Source organism: Physeter macrocephalus, chromosome 5, assembly GCF_002837175.3.
Source record: "Physeter macrocephalus isolate SW-GA chromosome 5, ASM283717v5, whole genome shotgun sequence".
In the NCBI taxonomy this organism is placed as follows: domain Eukaryota; kingdom Metazoa; phylum Chordata; class Mammalia; order Artiodactyla; family Physeteridae; genus Physeter; species Physeter macrocephalus.
In genome coordinates, this window is record NC_041218.1 from 50,271,303 (window position 1) to 50,298,694 (window position 27,392).

Here is a 27,392-nt window from a genome sequence, read left to right on the forward strand (position 1 = left end):
GGATGCGCCCTGCCTCCAGCGGGTGGCGCTCGAGTCCGACTGAACGACGGCGGCGAGTGGCGGGCACGCGCTTGGGGCGCGCGCGCCACTCCTCTCGCCTCCACCCAACTCCCCCATTAGTGCCCGAGTTTACCTCTAGAGGTCATCAGGAAGGATTTACGACTGGACAACAAAAGCACGTGATTCGAAGTCGTACCCCATATTTGGGTGCCTACGTAGGAGGGAACCAAGTACATGTCCCAGTCATTTCCATAATTCATCATAAATTGTGCAAGGGTGCTATAGACGCACAAACGACCGCGAGCCACAAATCAAGCACACATATCAAAAAACAAATGAGCTCTTATTTTGTAAACTCATTTTGCGGTCGCTATCCAAATGGCCCGGACTACCAGTTGCATAATTATGGAGATCATAGTTCCGTGAGCGAGCAATTCAGGGACTCGGCGAGCATGCACTCCGGCAGGTACGGCTACGGCTACAATGGCATGGATCTCAGCGTCGGCCGCTCGGGCTCCGGCCACTTTGGCTCCGGGGAGCGCGCCCGCAGCTACGCGGCCAGCGCCAGCGCGGCGCCCGCCGAGCCCAGGTACAGCCAGCCTGCCACGTCCACGCACTCGCCTCCGCCCGACCCGCTGCCCTGCTCCGCCGTGGCCCCCTCGCCCGGCAGCGACAGCCACCACGGCGGGAAAAACTCCCTGGGCAACTCCAGCGGCGCCTCGGCCAACGCCGGCAGCACCCACATCAGCAGCAGAGAGGGGGTTGGCACGGCGTCCGGAGCCGAGGAGGACGCCCCCGCCAGCAGCGAGCAGGCGAGCGCGCAGAGCGAGCCGAGCCCGGCGCCGCCCGCCCAACCCCAGATCTACCCCTGGATGCGCAAGCTGCACATAAGTCATGGTAAAGCCAGTCTTTTCCTAAATCCACGCGGCCGCGGGGGCGCGGCTCTCGGTCCCCCCTCTCTCCTTTACCGCCCTCTCTCTCCCCGTCTCTGTCCTGGGAGAGGTTTCGCCTCTCCCAACCCTGTGGAGCCTCTCCCCGCCGTTCTACTTCCCCTGCCTTCCTTCTTCCTCCTTCTCTTTTCTGCAGCGCCCAGCGCTCACAAATGCGGGGAAAGGGGCCGCTGGCCAGCCAAGTTTAGACGTTGAAAGGGGGGGAAAGGAAAAAAACCATATCCAACCCCAGCGCCTCGGAACGCGCTCATGGGTCAGGCCAGCCGAGCAGGGCGCAGAGAGGTAGAGGATGGCAGTAGAGGCCGTGAATCGGGCTTGTCAGGACGGATAATTTATGAGGAGGGCTACGCTGGGGAAACAGCGTTACTAATTAGAGTCCCCGAAAAGGGGCTTGGTGGGGGGAATAATCGAGGCGAGAGCCGGCGGGATTCTGAAGTTTGGGGGCAGGAGGGAGAGCAGGAAAGGAAAGGAAAGGGAAGAAAAAGAAAGCAGGCGCCCCAAGCGTGCAGGCTGGAACAGGAGGCGGCTCGCGGGGCTGGAACTTTAAGGGAGGATGATCTGGAGGCCACTTGGGCGCACAGAAAAGGGCCTTGCTTTGGTGGGTTTCTGAGTGGTGGGCAGCCTGAGAGGGCTGTGCCCCGCCTCAGGGCGCCAGGGGCAGGGCCAGAGGGCAAGAGAGGGGCGAGGGAAAGCCGGGCGATCCTCCGGGACGCGGCTCCAGCCTCGGATGGGCCGATTGTTCCCAGAGTCCAAATCGTATTGTTTTCTCTCTAGAAAGGAAGAGGGAAGGAAATTCGGGAAGGGCGGGCGAGCGAGGAGGGAGACTTGTTGAGCTTTTCTCCCCTGTTCAGGACCCTGACTGGTCCAGCTGGCGGACTTTGGTAGCCAGAGGCTGAGGAGTGGGTGGCTAAACCGCTGACTTTTCTGTTGCAGACAACATAGGCGGCCCGGAAGGCAAAAGGGCCCGAACGGCCTATACGCGCTACCAGACCCTGGAGCTGGAGAAGGAGTTCCACTTCAACCGCTACCTGACCCGCCGAAGAAGGATTGAAATAGCACATGCTCTTTGCCTCTCCGAGAGACAAATTAAAATCTGGTTCCAAAACCGGAGAATGAAGTGGAAAAAAGATAATAAGCTGAAAAGCATGAGCATGGCGGCGGCGGGAGGGGCCTTCCGCCCCTGAGTATTTGAGCGTTTAAAGTACTGAGCAGTATTAGCCGGATCCCGCGTAGTGTCAGTACTAAGGTGACTTTCTGAAACTCCCTTGTGTTCCTTCTGTGAAGAAGCCCTGTTCTCGTTGTCCTAATTCATCTTTTAATCATGAGCCTGTTTATTGCCATTATAGCGCCTGTATAAGTAGATCTGCTTTCTCTTCATTTCTTTGTCCTGAATGGCTTTGTCTTGAAAAAAATAGATGTTTTAACTTATTTATATGAAGCAAGCTGTGTTACTTGAAGTAACTATAACAAAAAAAGAGAAAAAAACACAAAAAAGTCCCCCTTCGACCTCGTTTAGTGCCAATGTTGTGTGTTGCACTCCAGTTGTTTAACTGTGCATGTGAGTGGAAGTGTTCCTGTCTCAATAGCTCCAAGCTGTTAAAGATATTTTTATTCAAACTACCTATATTCCTTGTGTAATTAATGCTGTTGTAGAGGTGACTTGATGAGACACAACTTAACTTGTTCGATGTGTAGTGACTAGTGACTCTGTGATGAAAACTGTGACTGAGCGGTGTGTCCCTGCGTGCCTTTGTAGGACCCTTTGCACGAACTCTGGAAGTGGCTCTTATAAGCGCAGCTTCAGTGATGTATGTTTTTTGTGAACAAAGTTACAAATATTGTCCAAGTCTGGCTGTTTAAGCAAACTGTGATCAGCTTTTTTTTTTTGTATTTGTTTTTAAGGAAAAAATACTGACTGGAAACAAAAAATAAACTTTCTATTGTAAGTTCTCTTGGTCTGGTTTGTGCCAAATAGCAAGTGGCTCTTTTTGCTCTTCTGTCTGTCTGTCCAGTGCTGGGAGGCAGTGAGTCTGAGGCTACCTGAGCAGTCTCCCTGTGCAAGGGGACCTCAGACCAACACCCTGACCCGTGGCCTCCCTAACTGACCCGTCAGAGAGTTCAGGGCAGAAGGTGGAAAAGCTTTAGGTGGTTGCAAAGCCTGAGTCCAACCTGCCCATCTCTGAGGAAACCAGGTTAACTTGCTGGGTACAAAAAAGAGAGGAAGAGAGAGAAAGGAGATAAAGCCCAGGGCTTTGTTAGCGGCCCTCGGGGGCCCACACAGATGCCGCCTCTCTCCTAAGGCCATCCTAGGCCTCCACTTGCTGAAGAGGCTGCTATGTCAAGTTGTGGCCCCCAGACCCTCTGCCCCTAACCCAGCCAGGCACCCTTTCCCACTCCTCGCCCTCCTGAACCCAGTTGGTTTCTTTTGCTACAATTAATTTGCTACAAATGGAAGGTACTTACCCCATCCTAGCTCGATTGGGAAACTCCTCAGAGCAGCTAAAGCGCAACTAGAGATTTGCACATTTACCGACTGCTTACACTGATGCCGTCTTTCCTTTTAAAAGTTATAAAACAGTAAACTTTATAAGCCCCAGTTCCGGCTATATGACATTTGGGTGCCAAATGAATAGGGTTTTGTCTATGAATTAGATCGTAAAATCATCCATAGCACAGACAGATCGGCTCACTGGCTATAAAACGTCACGTGGGGCCATTAAAGTAAGTTTTATGGTTTTGGGGAGTTGACATCCAACATTATATACCACATAACATATAATCTCACTGACGCTGGACTCCATTTGACTCTTTTGCAGGCTACGTGTGCCACCTGGTCATTCAAAATGTCAATTTTAGGTCCAGAAGTGTCCAGACCACAAGTTTCTCAAAACTCTCTGGAAAAATGGCTCCCTTCGAGTTAAGGTAAGCTCACCCCCTGAGCGCTTTCAAGTTTATTTGTACTCTGAAAACTTTCTTTCTGGATCTTTCTCTCTCTCTCTCTCTCTCTCTGGTTCAATAACTCTGAGGTTGCCTCGGAATTCCAAAGGGGAGAGCAAACTTTCCCTCTGCCCAAATTAGGAGCGCCAGGAGCCAGCTTTCGGAGGCACCACGGTGCAGAGCGCCTCTGGCCGCGCCGCATCCCTGGGCCTAACTTTAATTGCTGCACCAGCGCGGATGTTAATGACTTCCGCTGCTCTCGCCGGCGTGCAAAATGATGATTTTTGTGTGCGAGTGGGCCTGCGTGCGGAGACCGGGCAGGGCCGCCCCCATCCCGGGGCTGGAGGGCCAGGCTCTGCTGGGTCTGCGGAGCCCTGGGTGGGGGCTGGGAGCCGGGCGGAGGGGGGGGCGGTGCCGGCTGCGGGCGCCGAGGCCGCGCTGCGCTGGGGCGCGCTGGGGAGTTTGAAAGAAAGGCCCGGGCAGGGCCGAGGCGGACGCTGGCGGGATTTCTGACGGGGCTGTGGCAATACGTCTCCGCGGGCCGGGGTCATTTGGCAGCACTGAATCGAGGTGGCGGCCTTCGGGACCGGGTCGCAGGCTGGCTCGGGAGCGCCCGAGGGTGCAGAGGCCGGCCGGGCACGGGCGGCACCTCTAGGCTGGGCCCCTGGGTCGCCAGGCCGAGCCCAGGCCGCTGGCGCCCGCGGGACGCTGGGGACCGCGGGTCCCCACCTTGCGGGGGAGGGCTCAGCACCCCCTCCCCCGCACCAGGGACCAGGCCCTGAACCTTGTTTGCCTGCACGTTCTTTTTATTTCGGTGGGACTGTTCTCACCAGCCTGTGAGTCTGAAGCAATAAATTTTATGGCCGGATTTAACTTTAGTCTTTGAATCCCCAAGCTAAATGAAAGGCGTTACAGCGCTTTCTTTTCTTCTGCCTTGCCTTTCTTCTTCTTTCCTTTTCCTCTCTCCTTTTGTAGAATTTAAAATCTATGCACAGGACCCTCAAAAGGCAACTTAGGCATCTCCCTAGATAGCACTAAAGATTAATTTATTCCCCCTCAATATACAGGCAAACTCTGTCTTCCAAACTGTGCCCTAAAGTTTGGGGGGAAATCGAGGTGTCTTCAATGTCCAACTTAAAAGTCCCCAGAACCATTAGGTTGTTTTTCCACACACATCATAAAGGGTAGTTTAGGGAAGAGATTGGTCGTTTGTCAGTAGGAGATTTCCGCCTTTCTTTTGTTAGTTACTCTTTCTGTTTGATCCCAGGAAATTTACATAATCTATGATTTCCAAAACAGTCCCCAATATTGCACCAATGGGTGAGATAGATTTTTCCTAGGTACAATTCCAGCTTGGTCTCAGCCACCCTTTCTGGCCCCAACCCTCTACATTCTTCAGTGGCAAAGCCATGACTGGGGACACTGTGGCCTGCCCTGGGGTCTTTCTCTGAATGGGTACCCACAAGGGATCTAGCAGATTTCCCCCATCCTGTATGAAGAACTAAGCCAAATCCTCCAACTTAGAAATGAAACAAAAAATGGGATCTTCTGTCTCCAAATGCTTTTCTCCTTAGGAGCTAGCTAGGTGGTTTTCTGCAAGTGCTAATTGGTAAAGATATTTAGTAAGTCCTTAAAGTGAAAACATTTAAAGTGTAGAGTTGCAATTTCCACAAACTTTATTGTGCAGAGGCCACTTACACTCAACATAAGTCCAACAGATGTCCCCAAAGTCAGAAGTTCAGAAAGCAAAACCTGGGAAGTTTTTTGAAAAATCGAAACCCTCTCTCGAGTCCCACTCCTCTTGAATAGTGGCAAGGCGCATCCCTGAGGTCGTTTTGTGTAACCTGTTAAAGTGAGCATTTCCTGAGAGCAGTTCAGCACTCAGGAAGATGTGTCTGCATCTTAGTGGGAACCAGAATATAAACTTTATTTGGGTTCTCTTTTATTATTTTATATGTCTGTGAGAATTCTGGAGTCTTTCTTTTGCTGCTCTGAGTTTCGGATTCTTTACTGGAAAATACTGGGTTAAGGTTTTATTTTAGTTATTCATTTGGTGATCTTGATTGAGTGATTTCTTGGTGACTAAAATTAGTGGCAGAAAAAAAGAGTGATAGAGCTGCTGGCAGGTTCATTTGAGTAACATGCCTGGAAGAAGTGTCCACACCACCTCTGTGGTCACGTCCCACTCTGGGTATGGGAATGGGCAGAAAGTTTCTTGGACCAGCATCACACAATATGGGGGAATCTTTCCCAAGCGTTAAAAAAATTACAGGCTATAAATATTGTCAGTTTGCTTATTTCTGTCTGTTGTAATCATCATAAAACTTTAGAGTTTAAGACGGCAGGCCAACTCACATGCGGTTAAATGACTTAAAAAAAAATACAGCATCCAGTCAGACCTATGTGAGCATTATTGGAGGAATTTTTTTCTTTCTTCCTATTTTCATAGGAAGCATAGTAAGGAGGATGGCTGGTTATCTGCTCATTTTGTAGATAAGTTATTTTTTTTTTCTCGTGTGTTCTTTTGGGTTGCTTTCTTTTGGGTTGCTTTTGCAGAGGAACTTACTTAGGGAAAAAAAATATCTGTCACTAAGGGCTTTATGAAGACATCTAGCCTCAGCTGGTGGCAGAAGTGTTTGTCTGTGCTCCTAGCTTTGTAAAAGGAGAAGGCATCCGAAATGTGCCAGGCCCCATTTGTTTCTACAAGCTGAAGAGACAATATTTCCTGAACTATAAATATAATAGGAAGCTTCTGGTCACACTTACTTAGGGGTTTGTTAGGGTTTCCATGCTCTAATTTCACAACGTTATGCCAAGATTCCTTTTTTCCCCCCTGTTCTTTCCCCCGCTTCATTGTTGGCAGCTCTGGGAGAGCAAGACAGAATTTTCTACCAGAAACGGAGTCATGTTCATTTGTTGAGATGTGAAGAGTATTATATCCAAACAACTAGTGAGGGGAGAGCAAATTACATCCTGAAAGATAGGCTATTAAAGAGGAAAACAATCCTTTTAGCTTGAAAGATGCCCTGCAAAGTCTCTCCCCCAGCTTCGCTCTGGAGTCTGTCCGAGGTTTGCCCACCATGGAGAGTGCAGAACGTTGTGGGCGCCATCCCTTTGGCTTCTAAGGCAGAATTTCTTTCTAGACAATGACAAAACTATAATCGGGGCTTCCAGACAGGGCTGAGGGGGTCTGCCTAGGCTCCCACCCACATAGGAGAGGGGAGCCACAGTCCTAGCCATTCTAAACTCCAGAACCGAAAGATCTGCCTAGGACTGTTTTATTTGGTGTTTTTTTGCAGAGAAAGCTGCCTTTCTCCCACCAGTTCTCTTCCCCATAAACCGGTCTTTTCAATAATAATATTTGTTATGAAGGTTATTGGGTAATTATTGCGATTTTGTGAAGCAGCCCTTGCTGGAGGTGAAGTCTGTCATCGCCTAACAAATGACGCCCGTGCAGTTCACTGCCGGGTTAAGTAAATGCAGAGAAGATAAATCTGCACACCCTAGGAATCGCCAGCAGAGCACGCTTTAGTACAAGTTCACAGTCAACTCTCCTGCCTGGCCCAGCTTTCCCAACAATTAGGGCTGCGTCTTTATTTTTAAATAAAGGAAAAGACTCCCGCTTCCATTGCCTGCTTTCTCCCCGTCTTTTTTTTTTCTTTCGCTTTTTACGAGGTTCCCCTCGCAAAAGCCTCCTACTCCAAATTTTCCTTGTAAACGTAATGATGAGTGATTTTAAAATAATCTCATTCCTATTTAAGCGATGACAAACGAAGGTAGGAGGCTGATTTGACAGGAAATACAGTCACAAACACTGTATTTATCAAAAATATCCAATTCACCCTCTTACTCCAAAAGGCAGTGGCAGAAGCAGGGCATCCCTGAGCTCCTGGGGTGGGGGGCTTCCCCTTGAAAGAAGAGGCACAGCTTTGTGTATCTTTGTGGTTGTAACTGCAGGTCAAAAAGTTGAGGGTCAAAAGTTTACGTTGTGCAGCGCTCTTCGTCATCTGCCCAGACAGAGTTTGATGTCAATGTTAGAGCTGCGATCTTGACTATCAGCACAAAAGATAAAATGGCTCAGAGTGACGCGTGTATCACGGTATGGACTCCAGGTGAACCCTAGTGGTTGAATGACCTCAATTACGAAGGAAAGGATAGAAAATTCCTCTTTTCAAGACTAATACATGCTGTATTTCATCTTGAATTATCGCTCCCATTCTAAGGGAATAGCAGCAGGTAAATAGGCATAGATTATTGAAACACCAACACCCTAGATGCTGGAGAACCAGGAGTCTGTCACAAAATAAAAAAGCTCAAAATTCATCAGTGGACCTTTAAGAAATAATGTAGCAAGTTGCCAATGTTCCATCATACCTTCAAAGGAAAGAGATCAGGCAGGAAACTTCCTTTATTTGAAAACTGTGATTTTGATTGGCCAGTTTTTTTTCATTTTTAGTACCTATAATGATCCCTAAAGTGTGTGAGAACAAGGGCAAACACAGGCACTTCTTGCAAAATGTATCCTTTGCAATTTTCAAGGACAGAATGCTTTTTCTGAAACTGCCACCCACTAAATGCAAAGAGCTGGGAAGGGGAGAAAGGAAGTGGAAACCCTCCGGAAAGGGGCAGGATTCCACCACCCCCTCCACCAGTGAGAAAATGCTTATTGGTACCAGGAAAATATTCCGGTTGTTGAAAGTTTTTCATTATGTTTATTGTGAACCCTACACTGAATATAAGAGAAATGCTACAATCTGTGGGTGAATAAACTGTAAAGAATATGCCATTTGAGCAGGAAGGTAGAATCCACAAATGCCAGACCTCTTCTCAAGACCACCATGACAGACTTCTATTCTCCAGAAAATACTCTTTAAAAATACATTTGGAATGAAAGCCAAGGAGAGGGGAAGCAAGCTAAGGAGGGAGGGCGGGAGAGTAGAAAAGAAAGGGAATAGTGTGTGAGGGAAGCCTACTGGAACCATGCCTTGTGTGTGCGCTGCAACTGGAGAGCTAAACAATATTTTATTTTTCATGCACCTATATTAACGTTAAGTGTTGGTGCCGTTAGCATCTATTTTCTGAGGGACATATTTTCCTTTTCTGTGTATTGATCTTCAATTAATTTGTGTAGGGAAACAGAGAAGAGAAAAAAGACATTTTATTTTAGGTTTTTCTTTTAATTTTAGAGATAAGCTAATTCAACTACTCAAAATGTAGACCCTTGCAGGGACATTTAAGATCATCCCACTATAGTCTGCTTGATTAGATTTGCTGGTGCCAGGTATGTTCAGGGGTAAAAGCAAATATTTCCCAAACACTGCCTTTGTGGAAGTAGTCAGGTTGCTTTCACTGTGCAAAGTGCAAAGTTTTCACTCTGGCCAACAGCTTGAAGCCAAATGGGGGTGTGCCAGATGAGAACAGAGGAAAAGGAACAACTGTGGTGACTGCTGTTACAGCAGCGAACACTTCACCACATCTGGGCCAGTGAAATGAAGAAAACGGAAAAAAAAAAACCCCATTACTCACCAAGACAATTATGTGTCTCTTTGAGAAAACCCCGCTATCGTGTTATTGGTTAAAAACGTGCCACACCTTAGGAACATGTCAGCTTCAATAATCACAGACACCTCTTAGCTAGTTTTTCAACTCAAAGAAAATGTACCTGCAGAAGTTATTGCTTTCAGAGTGCTTACTTTCTTTATTTGGGGGATTTTAATCTTTAGGCCTCTCACACAATCCTGGTTAAAATTCATGTCTAATCCGGATATGAATTTAATATGCCTTATGCCTGGGTTGTGTTCATTAGTATAAACTACTATAAGGAAATTACCCCCAAACAATTAATTGGTCACATGGCTGATAAAGTATTGCTTCTCTAAAATCCTATGCCGACTGTAGGTGGGGGAAGCCCTCAAATGCCACCATCAGGCATTTTGAAATTCAATCCTTCTCCTGTGCCCTCCAGAGACGTGCTTCAGACAGCGAACACTCAGTCTGGGGGACTCTCTCGCTCTAGAGAACAAAGGACAAATACAGTCAATACATTCCATAACGTTTACATTTCCTTTGCTCCCCCCGCCTTGGTTTTCCCTGAGAAGGAGTGACCTGGGCAAAGCACCCCGCTCTCTAAAAGACACTGTATAGACCTTTTAGAAGAGCAAAGTCCAAGGCCGAGGTGAACTTCAGGTCAGCGCGTCTAACAAATATGAAAATGTCGGCTGGTGAAGGGCGCGCCTTGTGATTTAACAAAGACTGTCAATGTGTAAGATTAATAAGAAACAAAATGCACACGGTGTCACTGTTCGGTCACTTTGAAACTTGGGACAGGGCTGCATTCAAGAGGGAAGGCTGTTCCAAATATATTCAAAATGATTCAAATCAGATTCAAACTAGGCTGCAAAACACTGCCCCCCTCTCGCCCTCCCTCTCCCTTGGACTCCCTTCACTCTCCTTCTCCATCTGGGACTCGAGGACATGATGAAAAGTTATTTCACTTAATGGGACTTTAAGAAAGCTTTTGTTGGGAATATATGTTATCCCTGCACGTGGAAATGAGCAAATGTGCTTACCAGTTTCCCAAGAAAAGGATAACGCTTTCACCCTGCTTGGGACTGGAGCCAGTTGGCGTGAGAAGATTAGCACACTCCCTCTCTGCTCGATTTCAGGGCATCCCATCTTTTTTCGGGCAAGATGCTGCTGGTAAACCTCAGTTTATTTATTAATTTAGTTTCTTCCTGGCTTTACTTTGGTGTCTTGGATCGCATATGAAGGCAAGAGATTTTTTTGTTTTGTTTTCCAAAAGATTATTTGATTCAATGGAATGATGCTATGGCTTGCAAAGAGAGATTGTGGAAGGATCAGAAAAGGTACTGAGATTGTTTATTACAGCCATAAATCTTGCAGTAAAATGTCAAAATGTCGGTGTGTGAGATAACACTTGGTGGTCCTGGCTTCGTTTGTGTTTATGATACGAACCACAAAGACAAGTTACAGGCCTTGGGGGGATTCTGTGTAAGCCCATCTTCCTAAAGTAATAGAACCACATGAAACACAGGCGCAGTTAACTCGTTTAGGTTAACCATATACAAAACAGTGCCCAAGCCTCGTTAATACTTTAAAATAGAAACTCTGTAGAAGGTTCTGAGGCTAAACAACATGAATTTTGTGTTTTAGTGTCTGTAAATAATATTGAACAGACATGGTTAAGACCTTAGTCTGATGACACGAGGAGGGAGGCAAAATTTCCTTGTCATGTTTTTTCTTCCCAGAAGCTTAGAGCCCAGTTTTGCTAATTACTTTATGTATGTACATATTATTCATGTTATATAGTACACATATGTATATATTATTTTTTCTTGCTGTAGAGAGATATTGGTTTAGGCAGCTATATCACAGGCTAGAGAGTCTAGAGAGGATGTCTAAAGATTTACACTCAGCGTTGATTTTTGTCTGTGGCTTAGATTTCATTTTTTAAAATTTTCAGGGTGTGCCATGTCAATGGACAGCACTCTTCACAGACACACATCCAATGTGGAAAACCTCTTTGTACCACTTCAGGGTGATTGCAGTTAGAAAGCTAACATGATCCCTTTTTTAACCTCTTTTCCTAAATTAGTTTAAAGATTAGTCCCATATAATGGGCTTTATGTGGCTAAGCATTAAATGACTATCCATCAAATGGATATATTCCAGCATTTAGTAACTCATATGAGTAACCGATATAAATGAAGATAGAATTCACATTCCTTTTGAAGTGTCTCCAGGCTTAGGCTATGACTTTCTATGCCTGCGTTTGACTCAGTTGTGAGAAGGCAGTTTATATTGCTCTTTGAAAAATCAACTAAGGTGCACCAGCTGAAAAATCCTTGCTTTACATGCCAATATGAAAGTGTTTCTAGAATGGTGACTATGCTAGTTAAACGCACTGCTTTAATCTAGGCTGAAAAGTAGAGGATCTAGGTGTGTCTGTCACTCAGAAAGGAAAGGGAAAGTACACACAACGAGTAAGGCATCAGTATTTACTTCGAAGATCAACATTAGGTGGAATTAATAAGTAATTTATTTGTTAATAATGGCATAATTAGTTTACCCATCAAATTTCAATTACCAAATGGCAGACAACAGTCCTCTCTCCCCACTTTCCAGAGCTACTAACATCATTAATATGCTAATTTTCAGCAATCCAGAAATTATAGACCGTCCTTAAATATAACTTTAGCCTCAGATACAGCCTGGAAAAGCAACAGCTAAAAGACAAAACAAAATTCTTAGCGGGAAAAGACCCGTCGGCACAGTGCCTATGCTATCCATAGCTTGTTTTTGCTTGGGGATTTTTCTGAAGTAGGAAGTTGTTGGTCTCAACGCTCGATTTTGTGGCGGCATCATCGCTTCTATCCATCCCCACCCTTGGGCCACTTTCTCACAATCGCACCTACTACATTCGAGCATGTTTCATTCTGAATCGAAACCTCCATCAAATGAGATGCTATTAGGAAGGTTCTGTTTGCTTTATTTTTAGGTAAAAAAACAAATATCTTCTGCTTCTAAAAGAAAGAAAAAAGGAAAAGTGCTCATCCGGTTGTATTGGAATAGCCTTGCTTTACATCCAGGGGCCGATTTCTCTTAGCTGCTCACCCACCCACCCTTTTCGACTCCTGCCTGGCTTCTCAAACTGGGGACGTTGGGCGCGGGCGCGGACGCGGCGAGCATGATGTGCGAAAGGGAATCAGCTGGTAAGAAAACCGGACTGCTAGCCTCATTCGTTTTATTCCCCGGCCAGGATAAAAACCGGAATACCCCCTTGGTCCCGACGCCATTCCCTCCCCCAGGCGGCCTCGAACCCTTGAGGACGCCAGGCCAAGCTAGGCTGGGCCCCGAGGTCAGCGCTGGGCCGCGGCCGCCTGTCTGCCCCGAGGCCTAGGCCAGAGTAGGGCACGCATAGGGTTCGGTCTAGGCATCCGAGAGGACCAGAAGACTGCGGGCCCTGAATTCCCAGCGGAACTCAAAGTTGGGGGGTTGGACGCCCAAAGCTCCAGTTCCCTCCCTCCTCCTGGAGCCGGACAGCAGCATCCATCACCCGCCCGCGCGCTTCCTGATCCGGGTCCGCGCGCGCGGCGCGCACATTGGCGGGGGCGGGTCACGTGGAGGTACTGGGCGGGGCGCGCGCGGGGCCGAGACCGGGGACGCACGCGCGCGCGCGCGCGGGCGAGCCGCGGGGGAGGAGCGGCGCGAACTTTGGTGGCGTCGGCGGCGGAGGGAAGGGGGAGGGGGAGGGGGAGGGGTGGGCGCTTGACAGAGGGGGAGGGGAAGGGAGCGGAGGAAAGGGGGGGATGGGAGGGGGGGGGCGCGTGACAGGGGGGGAGGGGAAGGGAGCGGAGGAAAGGGGGGGATGGGAGGCGAGGCAGGAGGGGGAGGGGCCTCGGCGAGCCCAGAAAAACGACAACGCGAGAAAAATTAGTATTTTTGCACTTCACAAATTAATGACCATGAGCTCGTTTTTGATAAACTCCAACTACATCGAGCCCAAGTTCCCTCCCTTCGAGGAGTACGCGCAGCACAGCGGCCCGGGCGGCAGAGACGGCGGCCCTGGCGGGGGCCCGGGTTACCAGCAGCCCCCAGTGCCCGCGGCCCAGCACCTGCCGCAGCAGCAGCCCCAGCTCCCCCACGCGGGCGGCAGCCGAGAGCCCCCAGCCTCCTACTACGCGCCGCGGGCCGCCCGCGAGACCTCCTATCCCGCAGCCGCGCTCTACCCCGCGCACGGTGCCGCCAACACCGCCTACCCCTATGGCTACCGCGGCGGCGCCAGCCCCGGGCGGCCGCCGCAGCCAGAGCAGCCCCCGGCGCACGCCAAGGGTCCCGCGCACGGCTTGCACGCGAGCCATGTCATGCCGCCCGGGCGGCAGCCCCCGCCGCCGCCTCCCCCGCAGCATCATGCGGCTGTCTCCGCGCCCCCGCGGCGCTGCGAGGCGGCTCCCGCCACCCCGGGCGTCCCGGCAGGGGGCAGCGCCCCCGCGTGCCCGCTGCTCCTGGGCGACAAGAGCCCGCTGGGCCTGAAGGGCAAGGAGCCCGTGGTGTATCCCTGGATGAAGAAGATCCATGTCAGCGCCGGTACGTGGCGCCGCTGGGGAGGCGCGGGAGGGTGGGCTGGGACCGAGCCCGGTTCTAGGGTCGGGGCGAGGGTCGTGGGGAGAGGCCGAGGGGTAGGGGGCCTCGGGAGGGGAGCCCCCAGCTGGCTCAAGCTACAGTGGGATGTGGGTGTGTGCGCGCCAGCCAGCCGCCTGATCCCAACGTGAGAATCCTTTTGTACCCCGGGTCCCTTTATCGGGAGATTTACGAGACGCCAAACTGTTAGGGCAGTAATTATAGCCCCCATAAATTTAATTGCCCTGGCAGAGGCTTCAGGCCATGTGTCTTTGAAGCTTTTCTTCAGCCCCAATGCCCAGCACTATTCTTTATGGCTCTCGGGTGTTTCCCGTTGTCAATAGCCTGTGAAACATTTTCTTTGCCGTTTTATGTATCTTGCGTGAACTTGGTGTCAGGTTATTATATAATGATGATGTCCAATTGCTCTTCCTCCACCCCACCTTCTCTCTCCTCCTCCTTTCCCTCTCTTCTACTCCCTCCTCCTTGGCTTTCTCCTTGGGGTTATGGGCTTTCAGTCAACCCCAGTTATAACGGAGGGGAGCCCAAGCGCTCCCGAACCGCCTACACCCGGCAGCAGGTCTTGGAGCTGGAGAAGGAGTTCCACTTTAACCGCTACCTGACCCGGCGTCGCCGCATCGAGATTGCCCACACGCTCTGCTTGTCCGAGCGCCAGGTCAAGATCTGGTTTCAGAACCGGAGGATGAAGTGGAAGAAAGATCACAAACTGCCCAACACTAAGATGCGATCCTCCAACTCGGCCTCGGCCTCAGCAGGCCCACCGGGGAAACCACAAACTCAGAGCCCACACCCGCACCCCCATCCTCACCCCCACCAGGGTGCCTCCACACCCATTCCTTCCTCCATATAATCTTCCAGAGCTCTAGACCAGTTCTTTCCCTCACATGCTTTTCTTTCCTCTTCTGCCCCTTTCCCATCCACCCCTCCCCATCTGGACTACAACAGACCCCAAAACAAAACTCAGCTTGGTGAAAAGGATAATAAAAAGAAGACATTATCCGGGTAAGAGTGTGAACTGGTTGCCGCCCAAGAGAGGACAATGGCCAAGATGCTGACTGGTGGGACAACCTGCTGGCCTGAACAAGGCTGCCAGGTTTGGGTACCTGAGAAGAACCACTTGGCATCGAATACTTTTGAGATGGCTAAAGTCAGTCGCGCAACCCATGCTGACTGGGGACATGTACATGTATATTTGTTGCAAGCAGAAGAAATCAGACCCTTTTCCTATCTTCCTTATTTCCCCTTCCCTCATTAAGGCAGCTCATACAAGCTTGTACCGAACTGAATAAATGAGTAGACATTGTGGACCTCACAAGATTATTTAATTCTCAAAATGTACAGACCTTGATGATAGATGTGACACATGTTAGTTTCCTGTCCTTTCATTTATTTAAAATATTGTTGTGGTGATATTGTTGTCTTATTGTGAGGCATAATCTTGGGGAGAGGGAGTGCATTTCGCCCCATGTGCAACTCCACAAATTGTGGTGTGGCTCTATAGAAAGACGTGCTAAGAATAAACTCCGTTTAAAAAACAAAGTTCTGAGACATATTTGTGTGTTTCCTACTTTTAATTTTTAAAAAATATTCTCTCAATTGAAATGGTTGACCTTGCATGTAAAATTCCTGTAGATGGCTTGAGTTGCATTCACTTGGACTGACTGCTCACATAATTTGTTCAGCTTGAGCTGAACTCTTGTCAAGTTTGACCCGCTGTGGGAAAAGTTCCAAAGAGCAGGAAGGCTCTTGAGCTCTGAGAGGGCTCCTCTTCCCAAACTTGGCCAGGCTTTCAGGCTTCAAGTCTCTGTAAGGCATAGAAACGTGTCCTTCTCTGCAATGAAAGGTGAAACTGCGCAGTGCTGTGGGCCCAGGAGTTTCTGCAGCTGTTCTACGTGCTGAACTCTGAGCACACTTGGAAAGAAGTGGTCTCTTTGGTATTTATTGCACCTTCACGCTTAATCTGTCTGTTTCCCTGGAGATAAAAACTAGTTTGTGCAAAGAGTTGAGATTGCTTTTTGTTTCATGGCTGTTTTTAAGGTTCTCTTCTTCACTAACTACAGCTTGGGATTTTTGTTTGTTTGTTTCTTTTTCTTTCTTTTTTTTCTTTTGAAGCAGGAGCTTTCAAAATAAACTGAATTTTCCCAGTACACCCTCCAGAGTTTCTTCTGAGGAAAGAAAAAGCCTAATGACACCTTAAGCAAGGTAGACCTGGGAGTATTAAGTGCTGGAAGAAAGCCAATCTCTGAACTAGGGTCACCTTCCTCAAATGCTCCCGGATCTTTCTGCCCAGCCTAGAGACCTAGATTCAAAAGTTTGAAATCAAACCCCATTCTCAATCTTCATAGCCCTAGTATTTGTTTACTGATTTACAAATTAGTAAAGAGGATTTAGACTTGGTTGTCACTGAAGGGAGTACTCTGCAACAAGATTCAGAAAACCAACAGCCACTAGCTCCAGAATATTAGAACTGTCACCTGGCTTTGAATAAGTGTAGTTTTTAGTTCATGTAACAATTTTAGCAGAGATGGGAGGGGGGAACTCACCTACCTCTGCAGTATCAGAAGATTTTTAAACACATTTTCCCATCAGAGGCTAACCACCCTTAGCCAGTAGTCAGTGCTGTTACCCCTTTCGCCTCGGCTGCTCTGTGTGTGATAACAGGCAAGGGTGATCGTTCTCTACCTGGGAGCAAACCAGATCTGAGAGGAAAGTGGACACCAGTCTCTGAGGGGCCACCTCCTCTCCCCAAGAAAATTCAGGGGTAAACAAATACACTCCTTCCCAAGTCAGGCCAAACCTGGCATAAAGTGCATTTTATAAGGTGCCAACGGGTGCCAGGGATTTCTGGAGGCCCTGCAACTGCTGCTAAAACTTATTAACCCTCCCCCTACTACACTCACTTGTAAAACGAAATTAAATCACGCTGAAAATAGCAATTTCCCCAGGAATCATTAATCACCTCATACAATAAATACTTCTTTGTAATTCAACAGCAATTCTGAAAGGCATTCTCTGGGAAAAGTCTGTGGAGAAGCGAGGGATCTTCTTGAAAATAATGTGGTCTCGGGCGAAGACTCAGCATCTTTTCTGTCTGCTCAAAAAATGCCTAGACTCTTGGTGGAAATTGAGTGTCGAGCTGCAAAACCTCGAATGGCAGATTGTCATCATTTAAGGTAAATTCTTATATTTCTCCTTGGTGGGGAAGGAGGGGTACGGGGACATTCATTAGCTTCATACTGGGGGCACTTGTATAGGGGTGGAAGGGGTAACTTTCTTTCACTTACTCTAAATCTATCCAGGAAAAGAAGAGAGAGGATCGAGATTGTTTTTCTAATATTCCAGAACAAAATGGCAGTTTTTGCCCAAGCTGTCTTGATTATTAAGGTATTGGTAAGTTTTACAAAGCCAAAATTACCCACAGTGATCCAAATGATTATGTCATTTCTTCAAGTGTTTTGCCTGCTTCAGATTTGGTCTTTAAGGGAGTTTGTTATAACAGCTTAGAAAATCCCACTTTGTGCTTCAAAATCGTTCATTGTCTGCCCCTTGCTAGGGCAACCATAAGAGTTCACCCAGAGGACAAATTTTCTATCTCATTAATTTTTTTTTAAAGTGAACCCTACTGGCCCCTCAAACCCTTGGCCTTTAAAGACAGTATTTTGCGTAAGCTCTATAAGCCTCCTATAAAAATGACCCTTATACGTGCTCCCCTCTTCTTTCTCTCTTTTCCCCTCCTTCCCTCTGACACACACTCATCTGCTTTAGTCACAGAGCCGCACTGCGCATGACTCCAGAGTTAAAAGTTTTGTCAACATCTGAAATCAACCTAATCGGATAGGAGACACTTTAATGGTCACAGTTTGAATTAAGTACTTAACACTCTCCCCCATGAAGAGAAATGGCACTTTGCAGGCTCTCTTTCCTAGTTTTGCTGAAATCTACGATATACCCGGTGTTTTATTACAGCAGGAATTCAACTGTGACAGGCATAGTAGAGTACTTAATACCCAGGATGGAGCTCCTGGGAAGATTACCTAGATATATGGGGAGTGGGCCCTCCACACAGCATCTCTGACTTTATATTCACCTGTCCCAGGGTGCCCACATTCCCCCCACTTCTCAGCCTCCTCCCCATGGGATGGGTATCACCATCTCTCCTCTGTCCCCCCTGCTTCCCTGAGCTTCCAATCTGTGCTGCTTTTCTCACCACTGCCTTTCCTACAGCCCTTTCAACATAGAAACATATCCATGGCTCTTTGGAATGGAAAGAAAGAAAAACCCCAAAGAATCACTGTAGCAGACAGAAACCTGGGACTTCCTGTGTGAATGAGTTGGTTCTGTGCGGGCAATAGGCTGTTCTTTGTACTCTCTTGGTCTCTGCATCCCTAGCTGCGGGCTGGTATTGAAGAACACAGGCTCACCTTTCCCAACAGCTGCTTCTGTTGCCCCTTGTCTATATTATACCCTGGCCCAAGAATAACTGCTTCCTCTCTCAAAGAGTAGGGGCTGGGAAGGAGGAAGAAGAGAGTGTGTTCTAACTCCTCGAGAGCATCAGGGAGGTTGCTGGCGCTGTTGTGAAACATTCTAGTCTGAAACTTCAGTCTTGGAACTCTGGCATCTCTTCTTCTCAAGGCCCCAAACTCTCCCCCACCCCTGCTTTCAGGCCAGTCCCACCCTCTCTGGGATTGATTCCTGGGGCTAAAAGAGATTCCCTGATTGAAAGGATGTCCAAGGCACAAGAGATCTGGATGCCGTTTTGGTTCAGTCTTCTCAGTTTACCAATGAGGAAACTGAGGCAGCTGAATGCTTCCCCTTCATGTTCTTTATGTTAGTGTGTAGTTTGAACAGAGTCTTTGGTCTCACCTTGGGTAGGGGTAAGTGTACAGACATCTTTTCTCTGCAGAAGCCTGGAATGGACATATGCTTCTGAGCTTACACTTGAAACAGAGGGCCACAGGTGTCCAGAGGCTAGGGAAGAAGGGTGGTTTCTTGCCTGATGAGCCACCAAAGCAGCTGGGGAAATCATGTAACCAAACTGCTTTAGCCAGTGCGCTGAGACAGGTGGGCTGACCTCTGGGCTCAGGAGGGGACTGACATCAGGGCACCTGACTGTCCACAATTCTCCTAGTCCTGGAATGACTAATTCTACTATGGCTGGCCCTGGGATTTACATGGCGATGGCTTGCCTGGGAGCCGGGCAAGGGCATCTGCGTTTCGGAGGCCTGGGAACTAAAAAAGTCAAACAAGCATCCTGGTTGCAGCAGATAAAGGTGTAGCGCCTGTTCGAGGGAGATACTGAAATTGTAATCTTTGTGGTCACGTGACTCATTAAATAATTAATGCGGATCGTCAGGAATGGATCGGAGTCGTCAGGGCCTCACTAGGAATGAATCTCTCAGAAGTGAGTCCCCCAACTTCCTATTTGATTTTTAAAAACACACATACTCAGATTTGTATCCAACGGCTTTTTAACTCATTCAGGAGTGGTGGAGAGAGGCCGTCAGCGGCCAGGACCGGAGCTGGCGGGCCCACGCTGGGTCTTGGGCTTTTCCTGCAGGGGTTCTGCGAGTCTGCGGAGCGCGCCGCGTCCAGGGAAACGTGAGTTCGGGCTCGGGATTTCTGCGGTCACATCTTGGCTTTGGTGATGAAGTGGGGCGGATACGCAGACAGTTGGTAATGTTCTGATTCACACTGGGGAAGGCCGCAGAGATACCACAGGACGGACGCGCGGCTTTGTCCAATTTTCCCGGTGTTCATAAATCACCCGCGCCGGGCGAGTGCCAAAAACGCGGAGAGAGAGGCCGCGGTGGCGGCGGCCATTGCAGAGGGAGAGACCTGGGCAGCATCTCTTTGTGACTCATTAGAGCGATTTATGGTGGAACAGCAGCCATGAATATTTGACTTGGGGATAAGGAAATAGCAACAACAATAATCACCATAATAATGACAATACTCCTAAGTGTGAGGAGGTGGCGATGTGTGTTGTGGTGGATGGTGGTGCAGCAGATCCTTCTGGGGCTACGTTGAGTGGTAATGTGCAGGGTAGCTAAGCCCCACCTTGCTCAGGGTCAGGCCAGGATCCCCAAGGCCAGGGGGCGCTCCCTTTGGGGACATAGAGGGCAAGTTTAAACAAGAGGAAGGGCCCAGCATGGATTCTGAGTCCCAAGTGCCTGATGGACAATGGGGCCTGCAGGTCGAGGTGGTGGCAGAGGGCAGCTAGCTGCTGGTGTGCGGCCACTTGTTCAGTGTGCTAGAGGGCCCTGAAGCCTGAGGGTCAGGGGACTTGCCGGCAATTTGGTAGCCTCTCTTGGCACTATCAGCAGGATTGCATGGACGCGGGACAGCCACTGGGGCTGATTTGGGCAGGCTGGAGCGTGGGGAGGCCACCCAGGCCTGGGTGAAGGGATAGTGGGGCAGGGACAGAGCTGTGGAAGCAACCGGCCTCAGAGTCCCAGCCCAGCAAAGAACTTCTCCAAGCCTGGACCCAGCGCCCAGGAGGATTCTTTGTCCCTCCTCAGTGTCTTCCCCCATCCCCGGAAAGTTGGCTGACCACTTGCTAGTTAGAGAGCAAGAGAGGGTTGCAAATATCTTAAGGGATGAGGCGGCAGCGGAATTAGGGCCTGGAGCGGCTCGTGGCTGCTGCGCATAGGGAGGCTGGTAGGGCCCCCAGATCAGTTATTGTCTGATGCCCGCATCCTTCCCCGTTTCCCCCACTTCCAGCAACCATAACTGGCCTACTCTGAGGGACTGGGCGCTGTGGTGGTCCCGCCAGCCCACTGGGACCGAGAAAGGACGCCCCAGGGCTTTAATGAACCAGAAGACAAAACCTCACAAGACTGCCCCAGCCCATGGGCTGAGCTGGAATCTGATTTCGCGCCAAACAGAAATGAACACTATTAGTGAGGTTTCAGGAGAGTCCGTGATTGAATGCTCCCAGACAAGGCTTCCCTTTGTTAGCAAAAGAAAATAAAGCGTGCATTCACATCCCCAAGTTGAGGTGCGAGAGGAGCTCTCGCAGCAGAGCGGACACCAACAGAAAGCCTCTTCCACCTTCTTGTCTTCCTCCGTCTGGTCCATTTTCTTCCCGCTTCCCCGCCCCCCCATAAAAAGGAAAAAAAGAGTGTGGGTGCGGAGATGGAGTATGTATTTATTTTACAAAAATAAATCATCATCTTCAGGCTATTTGTAGACCGGAACCTTTCAAGCAATGAGTGCGCCGCATGGACCAGTGCCCTGGCGACTCCTCCGTGTCCGCGTCACCCCGGGGGCCACCCTGGTGCCCGCGCCGCCTGCGCCTCGGCCTCCGGCCTTCCAACTCCCTTCCTCCGCAGCCGCTGTTCACCCTCTGCTGTTTGTTTGTCCGCAGAGCGCCCAGACACCGGAAACAGTGGTTCCCTGAGCGCCTGGAGCTGGAGACACTCTCGAGTTCAGTCTTCGACATCTTTCGAGGTAAGCGCTGCGTCAAAACTCTTCACTGCCCGGGGCCTCGCACCAGGCCTTTGGGCAGGAGTTTACTTTCCCTGGCAGCTGCAACCCCTTGCCCTTTGAAAGAGGTGCTGGTCAATATTTAACTTAGGAGGAGTTTTGGGGCTGGTTCCCCTCAGCTGCACACCCCGCCAATGCGGGGCTTCAGCGGACAAAGCTCTGCCCCAAAGCCGGCTTCGTGCGGAGGGGAGGTTGCATAGACCAAAGATGTGTGTCTGTGCGTGGGGCAGGGGGCTCAGAAGGGTGTGTTTGTCCCCTCTGGCATGCCCCAGACAGACCAAACCGCTACACGGAACAGCAGGGCAAAAGCAAGTAGAGGCCACTGGCGCAGCGGCCGCTGCGTGGGCTGCTCCCCTTGTGGACTGTTTGCGGAGCCTGCGGAGACTGTGAGCTCGGCAGTTGTGGTCAGTCCCAGCTCTGCGTGGAGGAAACTTGTGTCGCCGCCTTGCAGTTTCTCCTATCGTTTTGCCTTTCCTTGGCACGAGGGAAGTTGCTGTATTTCAAATGTGTAGACCGTCGCAGGCAGCTGGGCTTCTCGGTTTCTTTAGCCGGGCTGATCCGCTGATCCTCCTATAGGAAAAGCACGAGTTTTGTATGTCTCGGCGTTTTCTTTTCCTATTTGGAACAAGGGAAAACTCTTTAAAATTCTTTTCAAGTTCTGGCTTAATTTGTTCTCTTAGTTTGGGATGCAGGGAGGTAATTACTGGGGTTTATTACCTTGTAAAAAGATCCATAAATTTCGTGCCTATTGTGGGGAGGGGCTGCTGGAATAGCTTTCAAAAGCTTGGGTTGAAAGACTGGATTTGCTTTGTTCTTTCAGGAATTACTTATTTTAAAAAGTTTTCTGAGATTTTTACCTTCTATTCCCTAGGCCTCAGTCTTCCCTGAAATCTGCTCCTACAATAGATATCAGGTTGTTAATTAATCGAAACATGCTATTCAGTGTTGCTCTAAGACTGATATGGTATTCCGGATACAGTTATTACTTTATCAGATAGGAAGTAAACAGAGTAATTGTAAAGCTGGTTACGTTCTCAGCTACTGTATGTCTGTTTATACCAAGTATAGATGGAGCATTTCAGGAATTTGCAACTCAGTGTGTACTTATGATTTGCATCTCTGCACACAACAGAACCACTGCATGTGTAAATAGTTGCAGAGGTCTGCGGTCTGCGGCCATGTGTATAAAATGATATACACATCCATATGTGTCCAGAGAACTTGGAGCTCATTTGTACTGTAGTTGCACCCACGGGAAATATCTCATGTTAAATAATGATCTATAATCTACTCTCTCTCACTCCCTCTCTCTCTCTCTTTCTCTCTCTCACACACACATACACACGCACACACACACACACCATGAGCAAAGATGGCCCTACCTGACGCTGAGTAGAAAAACCACTAGAGTTAAGTAAAGGGAGAAAAATGTTAAGTGTATTTTTGACAGAGAAATCAGATTGCAGTGTTTGAATACAGATATAGCTAATCTGCCAACAGCCTTGCAAATATTGACTAAAGCTCTGTATCCTTGGTCACCTGCTCCTTCCAAGACAACTTCATGGCTATTTTGGCTCTGGTGCATGGATCCAGGGTATGTGTCCCCAGCCCTGGCCAGGTTGGGTGGGAGACTCAATAGAGGGGGGATTGGCAGCTGGGTTTCCCAACCTGGGCTTAGATACTTGAGCATCTCTATTCTTGTTCTCTGGAACTGAACCATAAAAGACCCACAGCCTTGCTCCAGGAAAGTGGGTTTCCGAGTGGTGAAGGAGGACTCTCAGCTGCTGGTTCCCCGGGGGCTTGCCCAGACCAAGGTCTCTCATAGCAAAGCTGTTTTCACCTCAGAAGTTAAATTTCCTTTGACTTGCTCAGATTTTTCCCTTCACATCCCACCCAATCACCCCATTCCACCCCAAGTCGTTAATGTTAATTGTTAAACAGCAGTTGGAGCATTAACTGGGCTGTTAATAGCGGTATAGAGGCTCCTGGCTGGAGCTGAGATGCTGCTGGGCCTTGCTGGCGTTAAGGCATTTCTCTGAAGCAGTACCAAAGACTTCTCCCATTGATTTATGGCCTCGGGAGTTTTGGTTTGCTCCAGATTGCTCTGAGAGTTCTGAAGGGGCCCCTTCTCATCTTTGAGTCGAAGCCTGTGCAGAAACTTTGGTTGGGAGCAGGCAAGGGGGTTTGCCAGGCTATCTGGAGAGCTCAGGGTGAAACTGTGTGGGTGGAGGGGTGGAGGGGAGCAGAGGACAGTGTATTAGTTGTCTGAGTCCTCGGGGAACTGGAGAGTGCTTTTTGAAACCAGCCTTTGGTCCTGTCCTCTACCCCCAAAACCTGAGAGAAGCAGGTTTTCACTTTGGGTTCTCACTTTCTAGCTTGTGGCTTCGTTCAGAGTTGGGAAAGTTCACAAAGAGGTTCTCTCCCAGCTATCCCACAGACAGAACCTTATTGGAACACTACCTCTAGCTTAGGCCAGGGCTTACTTCCAAGGGATTCCGTCTCCTCCTCTTTTATTGCCCTTGTGATTTGGACATCCCCATGACCAGGCCCCTTTGCCAAGGGCCTTACATTCTCACCAGGCCTCTTCTGCTTCTCTGTGGGGGAGGAGAGGAGGGAAGGAATCATGCACAGCTTCCTGCAGCTGCTACAAGTGAGTCCTCACACTTAGAGAGGCCTAGGCAGCTGAAGACCTACTCTCGAGGAACAAAAGAATATGGCGCGAGGATCTTACCACCTCAGAGCACTCCCCTAGTTCAGAAACTAAGACCTGAAAAGAGGAACTTTTTAGATGGCTCCTGAGAGGGTGAAGTGTTAAAGTCAGTGGATGGTGTCACCAAGCAGAAGGTAGGAGTTGGAGTGGGATGGGGAGGGGTAATGCCAGGTTCTTCCTGAGCTGAGGTGGTCCAGTTCAGTTTCTGATGGTGGACACAGAGTTGTCTTGGGAGAGGGTGGGCAGACTTGTCTGCAGAGAGGGTCCTAGATTGTCTTGTAGGTTAATTCAAGGGATGCCAGCAAAGGTTGGTTCTTTTTTTTTTTTCCTCTCTTGCAGAGACAATTAGATCATTTCCCCTTACATTTTTCATCATCAGAAGCCTATAATTTCATGTATCACTGAGCTATGCACTAAGGAAATGCGTAAGTACAGATTTGGCCAGGGCGCTTGGTCCCTTCAGATTTAGCAAACCCTGACCCACCACTGTAGAGCCAAGCATCTCTCTTCTAGGGGGTTCCCATCGAAAAAAACCGACTGGACTTGGAGGAGGTGCTTCAGCCTTTTGTCAGGTAATTATGGGCCTTTTGGGTTTCTCCAGTGGCTGTGGTGTATGGTGTGGGTGTTAGCAAACTCCATACAATGGCAGGCCATTAGGGAGTCCACTGACTAGGCCAGTCCTTATTGGGTTTTCTTCTGGAAATAGGGCTAGCGCCTTGCCTTTTGACATACTGGCCAGTGGGCCAGGGGAGACTAGAGTGCTTGGGTGTTCTGGGTTCGGTTTATGTGTGAGTGGAAGACTGTAAGGAAAGTTCCGTGGACTATAAGAATGGAGACAGAATTGCTGTTCCCTTGTGTCTGGATCGTGTGTAAAGAAATATAAGTGGAGATAAGTGGCCTTGTGTGGCACGTGTTGGGGTGGGAGGAGATGCCCCCGGCGTCCTACTGCCCTAGACAGTGCTTCCCTTCCCCATTGCTGCTCAAGGTCCCCCTCTTCACCTCCCCAAAAGCTAAATGTTCTGCTTGGAAACCTAGTTCCTTCAGTGATTCCCTGTTTCAAATAGAAGGATTTAAGTTGACGTATAACCACGTGAGCACATAATACAGCACATTATTGTGGCATTTGGAGCGGAGACCCGGGCGGGCTTTGCCTGTGATTACGTTTTCTAGATTCTCTACAGAGCGAGAGCTTTTCCCCCCACCCGCTCGCACCCACCTCCTCCTTCTCCTTCCCCTTCTCCGGAAAGCGCTCTCCTAGCGGGTTGCAGTTTTCAGCGCTCATGGAGCAGTTCTGGGCGAGCTAGCGATGGGACTCCAGGCCACACCGGGAGGATGGAATTTATTTTAAGGTATTTCCGTTGATTGTTCATATCTAGAGTGAGTTATGGCTGTGAGAGACAAAGGTCAGGTGAGGAGACCCTGGTTCAGGGACAGGACCCTCAGCCCCTCTCTTCCTTTGTTTCTCCCTTAGAACCGAAAGCATTTGAAAGATCCCCAGTAGCGCCTCAGACTGAATTTAATTCCTTGGAAAGTATTGGGGGGGGTGTAAAGGAAGGGGCACTCGGGGGCTACTAGGTGGGCCTGTTGGCCTCCGACGCTCCAGTGGCTTTGTCCACTGCAGCTGGGCTTGAGTCCCAGAAGCTGAGCCCCAGGCAGAGGGAGGGTCCCAAAGCGCCGGCTCGGGCCAAGGTGGCCCACGCTGTGCTCGCTGGACACGACTGCCTGGAGGGGGTGGGGGCTGAGTGAAGGAGAAGGGGGATCGAGCCCCATTTAGTAGTGTTTGCCGGCCAGGATGGAGGGTGAGGGCTGACCTGGACAGCCAGAGAAGCTGGGAGAGGGAAATCAATGAGCGTCCAGATGCGCTGCCATTTTATTGATGATGCTTCGGGCCACTTTGTTCAGTGCTGGGTTGCAGGAAGCGCTTTCCCACTTGCCAGACTGAAGGAGCCAGACCCTGAGGACTAGCCATTGTTTCCCTGAGCACCCTCTGCCCGAGTAGGGGTGGAGAAGGACAGCTCAAATCTCGGAGAGGCTTGGGGTGGGGGCAAGCGTGCTGAATGCCCAGAAGCTCTGTTATTCTAAGATTCAGGAGACAGAGAAAGCAGGGAGCTGGAGCTGCGTTTGGGCTTCATAATTCACAAGGCTTGGGCGCCCCCTTGTACGCCGTCAGCCAGCTAGGAGGGTTGGAGGACTGGCCGGTGTGCCCTGGGCTGAAGGGAAGTCTGAAGGCAGTCTGCAGAAAGCAGAGGCAGACATCTCAATGGTTTCAGAGCCCCAGAAACGGTGCTGTAGCCAGAATGGGGGCAGAGAGTTAAACAGTGTGCTTCCAAATTACTGGGAAAGCCTGAGCTAACTGGGCTTTAGGGACCCAGCACTCCCGGGAAGGATGGAAACTCCATAAAAAGGTGATGGAAACTTCGCTTTCCTTTGCTCTTGAAGCTCTTGGAGCAGAGAAAACAGATGCCTACAAGGAGTCGGGAATCGTATTTGTCTCTTGACTTAAAAAAAAATCTTATTTCGTTCTGCACTGGAAAAAAACTCAAATCAGGTTTCCCCTACTTGAGTGGGATTTACTTTCTTAGACGGAAGGGCTGCTTCAGCCCTCCCCCGCTACTGGCCCAGGCGCTAACCGTGTTTAACTGAGGCCATTTCAAGTGCTCTAAAACACCCCTTGGAAATAAAATGTAAGCTTTAATTGCTGTTCAATTACTTGTCAGCATTTCATATGATTTATGACCCAGTTCTGGTACATTTTTGACCCAGTTAAAGACTCATAAATAATATAGTTTCGCTAGAAAGAATGAGAGAGGGACTAGAAGAGGTTTGTTAAAGGCATCTTTTTATTGTCGCTTCAGTGCCAGCAAGCGGAATAAATATCTAAGCATGGACTCTTGAGCTGATTCTGTATAAAAGTGTGCACAGAGAGAAGGCAGTAGTGGCGTTTATAGAGAACCGGTTGGTTTTTCCTCCACGGAAAGAGCTAAAGGCACCCCATCATAGCTAAACAACAGCTATATATTTTTAGAAAAGGCTAGTCCCCTTTTACCCTCAAAATGCCAACTTCACCCTCACAGGCAAGCTTATTTCCTCATTGATTTTCCTCCCCAATCTGGGATTTCTATGCCTCTTGTTGCCAAAAGTTATTCCTC

General features: G+C 49.2%; 3 protein-coding genes across 5 annotated transcripts in view; all 3 read left to right on the forward strand.

The window, feature by feature from the left end:
* Positions 1–21,501, forward strand: HOXA5 (homeobox A5). Of its 3 annotated transcripts, XR_003679854.2 has the most exons (6): positions 1–897; positions 1,884–2,196; positions 3,767–3,872; positions 17,042–17,221; positions 19,530–19,646; positions 21,415–21,501. XR_003679854.2 is itself a non-coding variant. In XM_007112777.3 (2 exons), the coding sequence occupies exons 1-2, from the start codon at positions 3–5 to the stop codon at positions 2,132–2,134; spliced, it is 1,146 nt and encodes a 381-aa protein (XP_007112839.1). In that variant the 5' UTR covers positions 1–2; the 3' UTR covers positions 2,135–2,900. The 3 variants fall into 3 exon arrangements, 1 of the variants encoding a protein (XP_007112839.1); XR_003679855.2 differs by lacking the exons at positions 17,042–17,221; positions 19,530–19,646; positions 21,415–21,501 and adding an exon at positions 14,546–14,633; XM_007112777.3 differs by lacking the exons at positions 3,767–3,872; positions 17,042–17,221; positions 19,530–19,646; positions 21,415–21,501 and having other exon boundaries at positions 1,884–2,900.
* Positions 13,303–15,598, forward strand: HOXA4 (homeobox A4). Its single transcript, XM_024128221.2, has 2 exons — positions 13,303–13,994; positions 14,546–15,598. The coding sequence occupies exons 1-2, from the start codon at positions 13,367–13,369 to the stop codon at positions 14,896–14,898; spliced, it is 981 nt and encodes a 326-aa protein (XP_023983989.1). The 5' UTR covers positions 13,303–13,366; the 3' UTR covers positions 14,899–15,598.
* The window catches only part of HOXA3 (homeobox A3), a gene marked incomplete at its 3' end in the record, with an annotated part of 12,422 nt that continues 5,990 nt past the window's right edge, over positions 20,961–27,392 (forward strand). The window contains exon 1 of the mRNA XM_028489960.2: positions 20,961–21,497. The remainder of the gene's footprint in view (positions 21,498–27,392) is intronic.

Excerpts from the sequence above, each read along its gene's own strand:
- HOXA4 (XM_024128221.2), top strand. The coding sequence starts at position 13,367 with ATGACCATGAGCTCGTTTTTGATAAACTCCAACTACATCGAGCCCAAG. Across the intron at positions 13,995-14,545 it reads GAAGATCCATGTCAGCGCCG|TCAACCCCAGTTATAACGGA; the intron begins GTACGTGGCGCC and ends ATGGGCTTTCAG.
- HOXA5 (XM_007112777.3), top strand. The coding sequence starts at position 3 with ATGCGCCCTGCCTCCAGCGGGTGGCGCTCGAGTCCGACTGAACGACGG. Across the intron at positions 898-1,883 it reads CAAGCTGCACATAAGTCATG|ACAACATAGGCGGCCCGGAA; the intron begins GTAAAGCCAGTC and ends TTTCTGTTGCAG.